Genomic DNA, 12,073 nt, shown 5'->3' on the forward strand with positions numbered 1-12,073 from the left:
GAAGTAAGATTTCAAACAGAGACGCAAGACAGACTCATTTTGGCAACTGATGTAGAGGACAAAGAATGTCAAGAGAATCCCAATGTAAAGACTTCATTCACATCGCACGCACGCACAAATCGAGAAACTATTTTGATACTCAAAAAAATGATTGGACACGTTATTAACTAAAATATAACCTCCCACGGTTGTTATTTGCATAAAAGATGGTTGACTGTTTACCGGCGATTTGTACTACAAAATTTGAACATGGCAAACAATAGTTTTCCTTTCCCAATAACCTCCAATTTAAAATGAAATTCTCAATCTCTTTTGGTTTTGCCTTTGAAATTTGGGTTTACCCTTTTGCTGAGGCTGCAAAAAAAAAAAAAGGTTATTACAGTGTAATAAATAGGCACTTGTGTAGTTTAAGAAGCAGACGTTTTGAGGAGAGACAGCATGTGGTATACTGCAGAGGCGGAGGAAAAAGGGAACCCACAATGATGTAGATGCAATTAGACATGTATAGCGAGAACGTTCAAGTTGCTGCAATGCTGTTAAAGAAGAAAATGATCCAGTTACAATGACAGAGGCGGTGCGTGATCCATTCACTGTCGAGCAACGCTGTCAATGGAGGAAAGATTGCAAAAAATAAGCGGATGGACCAGTCAAGATAATGTGATAGAAAGCCCAATGTCGAAATAAGAGTTATGGATTACAAGTCACCTTTATAAACACTTGCAAAATGTAGAAGAAATGAACGTAGAAGATTCAAATCAAATCATAGGACACCAATGGGAAGAAAATGGGCAAACATTTTAGGCCGTCTGGTTAAACAGGAGAGTGACAAGGAAACTGAGAGAAAAAAAAAACTGAAGTGAAAATAAGAATAAAGCAACACAAAGGCCTAGAAAACACGACAGAAAAGTAGAAACCGAATGACTCAAAGGAACACACGTGAAAACTGCTGGCTTTCGCCTACCGTACCAAGATCGGTCTTAAGATCTGTTGGCAGACTTAACTTTCTGCCGGGTCCCTTGACTGAAACAAAGGAATAGGAAACAAAGCACCAGTTAATCCCTTCAAAAATAAATATGTACGAAATAAAACAACAGAAAAATAAAACAGAACATAAGGAAGGCTTAATCGCAAGGAAAATAAAACAAAAAAAATGGAAATCATTCAAATTAAACCTGACCATGCAAAAAATGCTGCAGGTGCAGATTTTTTTAAATGCATGCTGCACCGGAGTTCCTCATCAGCGATCCCAGCAATCTCTGAGAAATATGATTTCTTGTTTGGATTCATGTTAAGAGCTGCTCAGGAATAAACAACAAAGCAATTGGATCGTGTTTCTTTACAGTGTAGGCAGTATTCATCCGTTGTTAAGGTGCAACTAGATGAAAAGAACACATTTGAGCCTAGACTGCATTTCATTAAACGTTTCAGATTGCATAGCATGGGAACATCTGACAAGGAAGCCGAAATAAACTGATTTGACCTGGGGTCAAAAATAACAAGACGGTGGGGCCAACAAAAGAACTTGTAAACCACATTTTGCAAGCATTTAAGTGGAAATACGTAGGTCATTGTGAAATTTAAACTTGTGATGACCTGATGAGTTTTCCCATCCAAAAACTGTTTCAGGAAGGATAAAAAAAAAATACATCTTTTACTGAATACAACTTGACCATGAAACGGTTTCAATATGTCTGCTTCTACAGTAAAACTTTCTTTATGTGAATATGGCCTTGTCGGGAGCTCGGTATTGACGATCATTTGAAAGAAACCTATACAGTATTCGCTTGACTGCGGGGGATTGGTAGACTTTTAATTAAAATAACTTCTCACTTTTGAACAGAAGGCTCCTTTGTGGTTTTCATAATAAAGCACCTCGGCCAGATGCTGCAGCATTCAAAGTACAGCTTGCATAACAGAGCAGTGATGTAAAATATTTCGAGAAACCTAAAGAGCTCAGGGATGGTTGCTTATTGAGAGGATTAACATATTTAATCATCACATGATCTTTTGTTTTCAGTCGCGATTGCGACATGATCAATTTATTCCTACAATTCCTCTGCGGGTGATGGTTTGTGGGATCTTCTTGTTTACAATATCAAGCAGTGACAAAATCAGCACATTAGCTAACATTTGGAATTGCAATGTCTCATGAGTAAATTCCACACAATTAACATCCGGCGAAAAGATGTCGGACCATTTGGCCAACGGGACCATAGAGTAATACGCACTCATTTATAATGATGTCGAATAAGTTTTGATTAAGGAATGCATGTTGGCCCCAAATAAGCAAACATCACTTTCATTAGCGACACATCTCGTAGAACAAACAAGACAGACGGTGATGAATGCGTCGCTCGAGAAAATATTTTCGTATGATATTCTACGTTGGACGTGCCAATAATGCAATGTCATGTTGTGTCTCGTTGGTAAGTAACACAACGAAGCACTAGAGGAAGGAGAAGTATCCCGTGGAAATGCAAACCCCTTGCCTGCCATGAAGGGCCCTATAGGTCAAAGTTCATACGCATAAAGCAAACACGTCTACCCGGCGATGACAGGAGCGGTGAGACAGTCACCTGCATGAAAGCATGGAGGACACTGACAACGTTAGAACAGCCTACTTTGACAACACATGGCAGCTCGGATGGACGGCCGTTTGAGCGTTAAACAATACTCTTGATATCCAGCTAAAGATCTAAGCGCCAGTAAGTGAGTGGTCGTAAGACAATCGTGCTCATTGCAAATTGTAAAGAACGGGCTTCGGATGTGGTCACTCTCATTTTGCTAGCTTGTGAGTTCAATGTTAGCGGAAAGCAACCGAGACAATTAGCTTCTTGACGTTAAGAAATCGATGTAACGGAGAGAAGCCGGTCACTTTTCAAAATACAATGTTTTTCAGCCTAGTACCAGGTACCGTGGACCGTTACGGAGACGCGGCCCGGAGGTTGGAGACCACTGTACAAGTTGACACCGTTGCGCTACTTGCACTAGTAGTGAAGTGTTATCTGTGAACTAGTATAGTGGACAGTTTGGTCCCCATGGTAAGATGCCAAGGTTGTCCGAGGTTGTCCAACGACTAGCGAGGACAAAGAACATACTAGTAGACGGACCTTAAGATGGAATTCAAAGAAATTAAATGAATGCACTACTAGAATGACAAGGATACACTTGTAGAACGGTCCTACTAGTAACACTTAATATATTCTTTTATTTACCCTGAAAATTGTGTGACAGTTCTTTACAGTTGTAGGATAACCAATTGATGGTGATCCCATATACTCCCCAAAGACGGTTGGGAAAGGCTCCAGCAGGCCTGTGACGCTAGTGAAGATAAGCGGTTTGGATTACAGATGGATGTATGGTGATGTTACTAGTAACATGTAGTTACTAGGGTATGACCCATGCCCACTGTTTGGGCCTAGTAGTGTTACTAGTGCTTCGCATTAGTTTACAGTAGTAGTTTATTACATACTAGTAAGCTAAAAGTGGTGCTAGCAGTGGGAAAAAAATGTTACTAATAAGACACTTGAATTGTCTTACTGGTGAGGACAAAGAGCATACTCAAACATGAACTGAAAGCTGGATATCAAGGACATCGATTAAATGCTCAGATGGCTTTCCAATTGTACTGTGATGTATGGTGGCCTGATGCAATTTTACCGTTTCGATTTTTAAAAAAAATGTTTTGCTTTCAAAAATAATATGCCATGAAATAAAATCCCGCTTGGCCTACATTTGTATTATTTTTTTTGCTCACACAAATCATGAAACCATGCTGGGCTACAATTTTTTTTTTTTTTTTGTGTGTGTGTATTTTGCAGGTGTTGCTGCTCACCGTGCAGAAACCCAATTAGCATGCATGGCGCAACACTGAACCAGACACCCGTCCAAAAACATCCCACTTGCCATTGTCCACGTCATTGTTGCATACAGTGCAAAAGCCACAAACAGATGTCTATGAGGTGGATCCATGACACATCCCGCCTCTTACCATTGTCCAATAAGTAAAAGACTGGGCTGCAGTGGCTGGCTCTCAGACTGGCCACAGGCTCTGGCAGGATGCGTGGGTCATTGTGAAGGGAGGTTGGGTAATGAACTGGAACAGGAGATCCAACAGAACAGACAAGACTTTTCAGAGCAAAAGGGAAAGAGACACATACTGGGTGAACTTGGGAAAAGAGAGACTTGCCAGTAGCTGGAAGATATGTTAAAGGGTAAAACGTCATGTGACACACATGGATCCCAGCAACAGCACTCCAGTGATTTCTAATTTTTCAGACATCATAAAACACCCGTCACATTCATTTAAACAAAAGCCGTTTGTTACCTCGACGCTGGCCAAAATGAGCGACACATTGTCAAGACTTATGCAAAGAAATTCTTAACCACACTCAAATATGTCTTCAAAAGTGAGTGGTCCATTATATAGAAGAACCACTAATGTCCAACACCCAGCTAATGTCGTACAATACAAATTGGTCATTCAATAAAAGCTTTCGGGAGACACACACACACACACACACACATGCCTCATTAGTTCGACCAAACTACTGCATTCGAATCGACACCGTCCATGACATCACACGCCTCTTGCAATCATAGTAGCACGGTTAGGCAAAGGACACGTTACTTTCGAACAGTTCATTTAAATCCCAACATTAGCAAGAATTATCGTGCCAAACTATCGCTAAAAAGATACGATGAATCGTCGTAAGAAAAGCCTTCACACGGCCTTGCCAAAAAAAAGGATCACTGCAGAATAGAACCTCTCGTGCAAAGCAATTGTTTCTGTCATCATCTGACAACACAAAAGTCACTGAGGTGAAACAATGATGTGCTTCAACGCCGCCCCCTCATAGAGCTTTGTAAAAAGAAGCATTTGAAGCGCAGAGGTTTGAGCCGCTCCTCGCATCCCAGTTGCAGATTCGTGACTGCAACTGCTGGCTAAATTTGGAATTCGGTAAAGGTAGGTGGTTGTGGTGCATAGAGGGAGCGATTCTCTAGAAAGACCTTTTTTTTTTTTTATTTGTGAGAAAATCATTACCATAATTATTTACGTAACCACATTTATGCAAATGTGCATGGTGGGGGGAAAAAAATGAAATCCAATTACCAGTGTAAAATGAAATGCTGAATGCAATACATCATGAATAAATCATAAAGACCTTGAAGCAACTTGAATGACCTGAAATACTGTACATAGTTGTCAAGAAGTCACTTAATTTTCCTCTTTTCATAAACCCATTTCGGAATCTGAACAGGTGACATCATTTCAGCACACTATCTTCCTCCTGTGACATGCTAACATCTAAATATATCCTGTCAGGCAAGGCGCAACTCAGTGGCATGTCAGCTTATTAGCCCATCTCCTGACTGGGTCTGGCCTTGCGATATTACAGCCAAACACGGTCCAAAATTCCTTCAAACAATGCCACTAGCACAGAAAGACAAGGCTAAAAATGTGAGAGGGGGGCTGCATTCAGGCTGGAGAAATGCAAATGAATGCGCCTGATGACAAAAAGCAAAAAAAAAAAAAAAAAAAGTGCAAAACTAGACAGGATGTAGGAGCTCTGAGAAACTATTATTAAATAAACAAGCGTGCTTTCTCGAACGTGGAGGACAGAAGGAACAGGACAACAATACAGCCACAAGAGGAGGTGGACTTAATGTTCATAGGAGGAAAGATAATCCTGATCTATCCAGATAATCCCTTTCCTTCATCTGAGTTTGCCTACCTTTGTACAATCTCCTAATTTGAAAAGGACAAGATTATAACGCAACAAAATGACCCTTTTCACATGATAGTTCCAAAAGACTCCCAAGACACGGCGAGCGCTTCTATTTCATTTGCCTTATCTTGTTTGCGTCTCTCCTTAAGGGGGCCCAGTGGTGTCCTGAAGTTGAATCAGAAACAATAACAGAACTGAATAATAGAAGGGGAAACTCGAAAAGGTGATTTCCTTTGTTGGTAGTCGCGTGCTAAAAATATGAACGTGTTTTATTGTCTGTGTTATAACGTAGGCGACTTTTCAAAACAAACACCGATCAAGATCATTTTCACATATCACATAAAACAAAATGGCACTTAGGAGAGCTCAGATCGAACAATTACGAGTCGCATTAACGCACTAAATTGTCAACAAGACACTTAAAATGTTGTCATCAAGAATCATGCAATATTACCTCGGCAATCGCGTTTGAACCGACGAAGGGAGACGAATATTGAAACAATTCCTCATCCGAGCTCATTTCCTTCAAATTGAAATAAATGCGACTGTTTAGAGTTTGTGCTGTTATTGGGAAGACACGTGTGCGCACACACATGATAATGTGTCCACCCCCACTGTTGCCATGACACTTGGCGCTTCAATTACACACCCCACTTTGCGCCTCAAATTGCCGAGGCACAAATCCCGAGCTTATTCATACAGCTTGAGCTCGGCCACTCATGGCTTTCTCTCATCTCTTGTACGAGGCAGCGCCCTCAAACCAACGTGCTCCCGTCTGCCTGGCCACCATCATGGAGCATTTGTAATACATTTAGCGGTGATGTACAGCAAGACTGATGTCATACAAAGGCCATCCAGCTGCCGAATTATCAGTGATCATGTTTCATATCCGGGGCAGAGCCACTTCATCTGCTCAGCCTTTTTTTTTTTTTTTTTTTTTTTACTCCCACAGTGAATTTGCTCATCTGTTCTGTTTAAATGTGGGCTAACAAATAATTTACTGAGGTAATTAAAAAAAAAAAAAAAAAACATTAAGATATTGATTTTTTTACTCCCACAGTGAATTTGCTTATCTGTTCTGTTTAAATGTGGTCTAACAAATAATTTACTGAGGTAATTAAAAAAAAAAACAACAACAAAAAAAAAAACCCATTAAGATATTGATATCGATGAAGAACATTTTTCGTTGCCGGCCCTTTTTTCCCCCCACAACGATTACGAGACGATGACGGGCTAAAGGTGGGTCTTTGATGACGAAAACATGACGTGACGAACATGAATTTTCATTGACGTGACCGTCAGACGCGTTCAAAATTTCTGACAATCCCGTGTAATCTGTTTTTACTCATTCAATACCAGCCGAGTAAGAAAAATGGATCTTTGACGTCTTTCGCTGTCAATGGCGGTAAATGAGTAAACAAAAAGAAATTGCCAGGGCAACTTAACCTCGATTGGGCCCTTTAAGTTCACATTTCACTGCGAATGCATCAAAAATGTTCCCTTCACCGAAACAAAAAGCATTTTTCCATTTCCGTCACCCTTTCTTGTTTGTAAAGTTGAATACCCAGAGCTGAGTTCACGCATTAATCCGTTTTCAATATGGCAGCAACAAAAAGCCTATATTTGCAGCACAGCACACAGACTTGCAACAGACCACCGCGCAGAATATCAAATCTCGCCATCTCAATCAGAAAATAAATAAAACATGACTTTCCTTCCTTGTCCAGCAAACAGCTTGCATCGCAAATTCTTTATGAAATCTCACGCAACACCGAACAAGCCCATTATGGACTTAACGATAAACCAACTGGTCAAGTAACAGCAGCAATTTTTTCTTCCTTTAAACAACCGGCTTTTCAACACATTGAGCAGCAAGTTTAAAACACTGAGACATAGAAAAAGTATCTCGTTTAAAACCACACATACCACACAGGTGCTGCCGGGTCTTGACGATAACGGCATCCTCGTCGCATCAAGTCATATACTTTGGCATTTTTAGATTGTGGTGTGTGATTGGATACCTGAGGTGGGTGACTTGCTTCTCTCCATGTCAACAGACTGCTGGTTGTCAGATAGTTCAGTAAGGCCTGCCACAGCCCATGGCAGTCAAGAGGAAGAGAACATAGTATAAAAGACACGGTGTGATTATTTTTGACATCACTGCTTCAACAGTTGCATCTTGTTTAGTGTCAGCCACTCGGAGCCTTGAGGGGGAAAAATACTCTTTTTTTATCTTTGATGGATTTTAATGTCTAGATTTTGAATAATATCAGTTTACGTGCAGCAGCTTTGCAATTCAAAATGTGTTATTTGTTCCTTTTCAAGCACAGAGTGGCTGAAATCTGGTGTGACCTGCACTACAACTTTTTAATTATATTTATTTAGGACGTCAAATTCAGATTGCACAGGCGTGGTGACATGAAAATCACTCAGCATCTGTGTCAGGTAGTGCAAATCTCACGTTGGAAGTGACACACACGGAAAACGTAAGAAAATAAATAAACACATGCAGGATTGCAATCTCAATGCATGCATCATGCACATGCACTTACAGAGATTTCATTTTTTTTACTCTCCTAAGTGTCACCCAGAAGACTCAACATTCACTTTTGGGACAAAGTGAGCATGTATTGTGTTCTCACTCAGCTCACTTTCAGTTTGAAAAACAGAGTTCATCAAATGGATCATGTAACATTCGGAACTGGACTGGACTAATAACAGACCCCAATGAGGGGGGTGTTTCTGACACGGACAAACCATTGGACATGACTGGAACAGGCAGCTCAGTTCATTGGCTAAATCATTTATGATGTTTCATCAAGCGGCTAGAGACGCAGCCAGCTTCTTTTCCAAGCATCTCGTTGGTTTGTCTTGGTTATTCCCTGTCCGATAACCTTGTCGTCTTAGCAAGCTTCACACACAGAAGAAATCACCAACACCTCTCGCACGCACACACAACCCGTATAACCTATCAGGTAGGCTTGACTTACTCTGGTAGGATGTACGGATCCTTTTCTTTGAATCGGAATAAAAGTTAGACAGGCCGCGCATGCAAAACTCTGTCAGGCAGGCCCGCATGCCCACATCAGCAGCCACAGAGTCGGTCGGAGAGGAAGGATCGGATGAGTGAAGTGAAGAAATGGCAAGGAGGAAGTTGTGGGGAAATCAGGAGTGCAGGCGAATGGTTTTGTGGAGTGAGTTTGAGAATGAGAAAACAAATTACAGAGTGTTTAGGATGGAGGAGGAATTATCGAAATCAAGTGCGTGGAGGAGGATAATGAAGGGGGGGAAAAAAGGGAAAGAGAAAAAAACACACGGTCTTAGAGTGTAAAAGAAAGTGAAATCAAGTAGCAACTGAGCAGCAGAAACACTAAGGTAATGCGCAAATGAAGTAAATAAACGTCGAAATAAATGATAAGAGTACCATTAGCTGAATATGGCTGCTGCTTCATCTCCTAACTTTTGTCTGGTTGCTTAAAGTGTTGGGAAAAGCACAGAAAACCTACTAACAGAGTTGTCTCACTTATTGGTGTCGTCTGGGCCTGTTGTTCGGCATTGTATTCTGTTAAATCTCGCACCACCTGCGGTGCGTGAAAAGGCCACATTGACTGTTTTTTTTTTTTTTTTTATATTTTTCCTTTCCAAATTGATCTTGTAAAGCCAACACAGAGAGACCTTTATAAACCGTAAGAGCGGCATAAGCCAATAAAGAGCTCTTACGCAACAGCCAGTGCAAAGAGTTACCTCACAAACTCAAAAAGTAAGCCTCCATCTACCTGGTCGGTGGCTTTTCAAGCAAACGCCGAATACTTTTAAAACATGCTGGCTACACTTGTGGCTATTATGTAATGTAAAATCCTACCACATTTAAGAGCAGCATCCCATCTACAACACTGCGGAATGTTGTAGAGAATGTATTCAGAGTTAGAGGGGACATTTTGACAGATCATTAGTGTGGAAAAAAAGAGTTTTTTGGACAGTGAAGATCAGTTTCAAGGAGAAGGGAGGCGCAGGTCAGGCGGGACGACAAGACCTCGACAGTGTGCCTTTCCACTAAAGGCTTCAGTTCAAGCAGTGCTAAAATATAGACAGGACACAACTGAAAGGACGACATGCATAGTAATGCAACGCAGACTGACACACATATCCTGTTAACATGCACTTTATATCAGAGTGCAAATGTGTGACAGGCATGTGAATGGATTCTTATTTTTATTTTGTCTTTGTATTCAATTGTGCAAGAGAAAGTAAGAGAGAGAAGGAAGAAACCGGATTTTTTTTTTTCCATGTTTTTTTTTTTGACTGACTCTAGTATTGATGGGCTTTGTCAGTTTCTTGAGTTGTCAGAATGATCAAGATCAAATGCTTATTACAGATTTTTTTTAGATTTACATTCAGTTGAACAATCATAAATTGAAAATATAATTTAATGAAGGTCCTGTGAAGCATTTTGGACCGTGCTGTGGCCCGGTGGTTGGGGAAAAAAAAAAGTTACAATATCTGAAACTGTAGCTGTACAATACGGATATCTCACAAAAATAAATAAATAAATAACATACAAATAAATACAGTGCGTATAACTATGTGGGATATTAATCCTTACGAATCCATCATCGGTCTAAAGGAAATTCTGCAAAATGGTCACGCTAATGTTCTGAATAAAAAAAAAAAAGTTTAATCAGAGTATGAAATTGTATTTTAATATCAAACAGACAGCATCAAACACCTCCGTTGGTTGGCATTTAAACAAATGACATCCATAAGAACATTATCATTTTAAGCATGTGTGAACAGCCTCCCTTGATGAAACTATTTACGTTGAGAGGGAACTTTTTAATTTGTCCACTGGTGTTGATTGAGTAACGCCTAAAAGGGAACGCTATTGAGTACTTGGGGAATCTAATTAAACCACCTGCATTATTGATCACCCATGAAAGGTACCTGTGGATAGTCCACTTTAAACATAGATCAGCCTCAAAGTATGCAATCTGCTCCAGAGAAGACAGAGAAGGAGTGCAAGTGCACAAAGAAGAGGAGAGCCTACATAAATCGTCAAGTTTGAGTTGGTGTTCGGTGCGCGTTAGTTGGCTACATGCATATCAAGAGAAACGGGTGTGCGTGTGTGTGTGTGTGTGTGTCCAGATGTGTGTGTTCACTACCTGAAGTGGACTGTCTGTTCCTGCGGGGGGAGCGGGTAAGGCGTTGATAGGGATCGGCGGCTCCGTATAAATCCAGAGTGGACATGCACAACAGGATGGTTTTCTGTAAGTAGTCCACCACCGCAAGGCCATTGCAGTTCCCGAATGCCAAACTGGGGATGAAAAAACACAGAAGGAAGACACATGCATACATATTGATTATTCACATGAATTACTTTCGCAATGTCACCTTTCGAGACCTCATATTATTATATAATTCGGATTCCCGAGGAAGTGGTGCCTTGAAATACAGAGCCTCGTAACACAAAAAAACAATCTTAAATTATCTTCTCCCATTGATATGAATGGAAATGACAGCAATCCGTTCCTGCCTGGAAGTTTTTTTTTTTTTTTTTATAGCCCTATATTGTCACCAAGCAGATGCTTTTCAGTATGTTTATTAGCATCAAGCTAAGCTAAGACAGTAGTTATTCTTTTTGGTTTATGTTTATGATTGTCAATAAACTCAACTGAGAGTGGCATGAAACAGCTTGAAGACCTTTTTTGGGAGATTTCTCTATGCCAGGTGAAGAATTCAAAGCAAAAAAAAAAATTGTCCAAACAACAGCTTTCATGCCATAAAAACTCTTAAGTCACGTGACTTGTATTTATGTGCCCTGATTCCAACTCATCCGCGAGGGACATCCATACAGAAAATGAATGAATGGATTTGTTTGAACTATGTGAAGCACTTTGTGAGTCTTCCCTGTGAAAAAGTTCTATACTTATCACGTCTGCCTCACAGTCAAGAGGCCCCCCCCTTCCAAAAACTTGCTTTTTAGCCCCAAAGTAGCTGACATTACAATTGAGCTAAAATTTCATGGATTAATGTCTTGACGTTATTATTTCACTCATAATGCACAGCTCCGAGTGACAAAAATTGAGACGTGCACACAGCAGGTCCGTCTGAAGGTGATCCATTTGGTACCAAACAAACATAGGATTGTTCAATCTTGGCAAATCTGCGCTCTGAGTGCCATTCTATCTAAACTTGATTTCCCAAACGCTCCATCGCCAATTGTTATCACTTTGCTCTAGAATCAGTTTAGAATTAAAGTGATGGATCAACACTGATGCCCCCAAATACATGGAAAGCCTGCATAAGAAATGTGTTTTCTCGCCGTCATGGCTTCCGGGCATTCGGCC

At 40.5% G+C, this 12,073-nt stretch overlaps 1 protein-coding gene across 13 annotated transcripts in view; it reads right to left on the minus strand.

The window, feature by feature from the left end:
• The window catches only part of stxbp5l (syntaxin binding protein 5L), an 82,943-nt gene that overhangs the window by 15,209 nt on the left and 55,661 nt on the right, over positions 1-12,073 (minus strand). For 4 of the 13 annotated variants that reach the window (XM_088315735.1, XM_088315733.1, XM_088315731.1 and 1 more), the window contains exons 18-20: positions 10,889-11,040; positions 8,720-8,788; positions 7,751-7,816 (exon numbers count right to left, since the gene is read on the minus strand). In XM_088315735.1, coding sequence (XP_088171861.1) covers positions 7,751-7,816; positions 8,720-8,788; positions 10,889-11,040 — 287 coding nt within the window. Of the gene's footprint in view, positions 1-966; positions 1,021-3,991; positions 4,097-7,750; positions 7,817-8,719; positions 8,789-10,888; positions 11,041-12,073 lie in introns of all 13 variants that reach the window. The other 9 variants (XM_088315736.1, XM_088315734.1, XM_088315732.1 and 6 more) reach the window with 4 other exon arrangements.

Source organism: Idiotropiscis lumnitzeri, chromosome 14, assembly GCF_059441095.1.
Source record: "Idiotropiscis lumnitzeri isolate Australia: NSW breed Sydney's pygmy pipehorse chromosome 14, RoL_Ilum_1.0, whole genome shotgun sequence".
In the NCBI taxonomy this organism is placed as follows: domain Eukaryota; kingdom Metazoa; phylum Chordata; class Actinopteri; order Syngnathiformes; family Syngnathidae; genus Idiotropiscis; species Idiotropiscis lumnitzeri.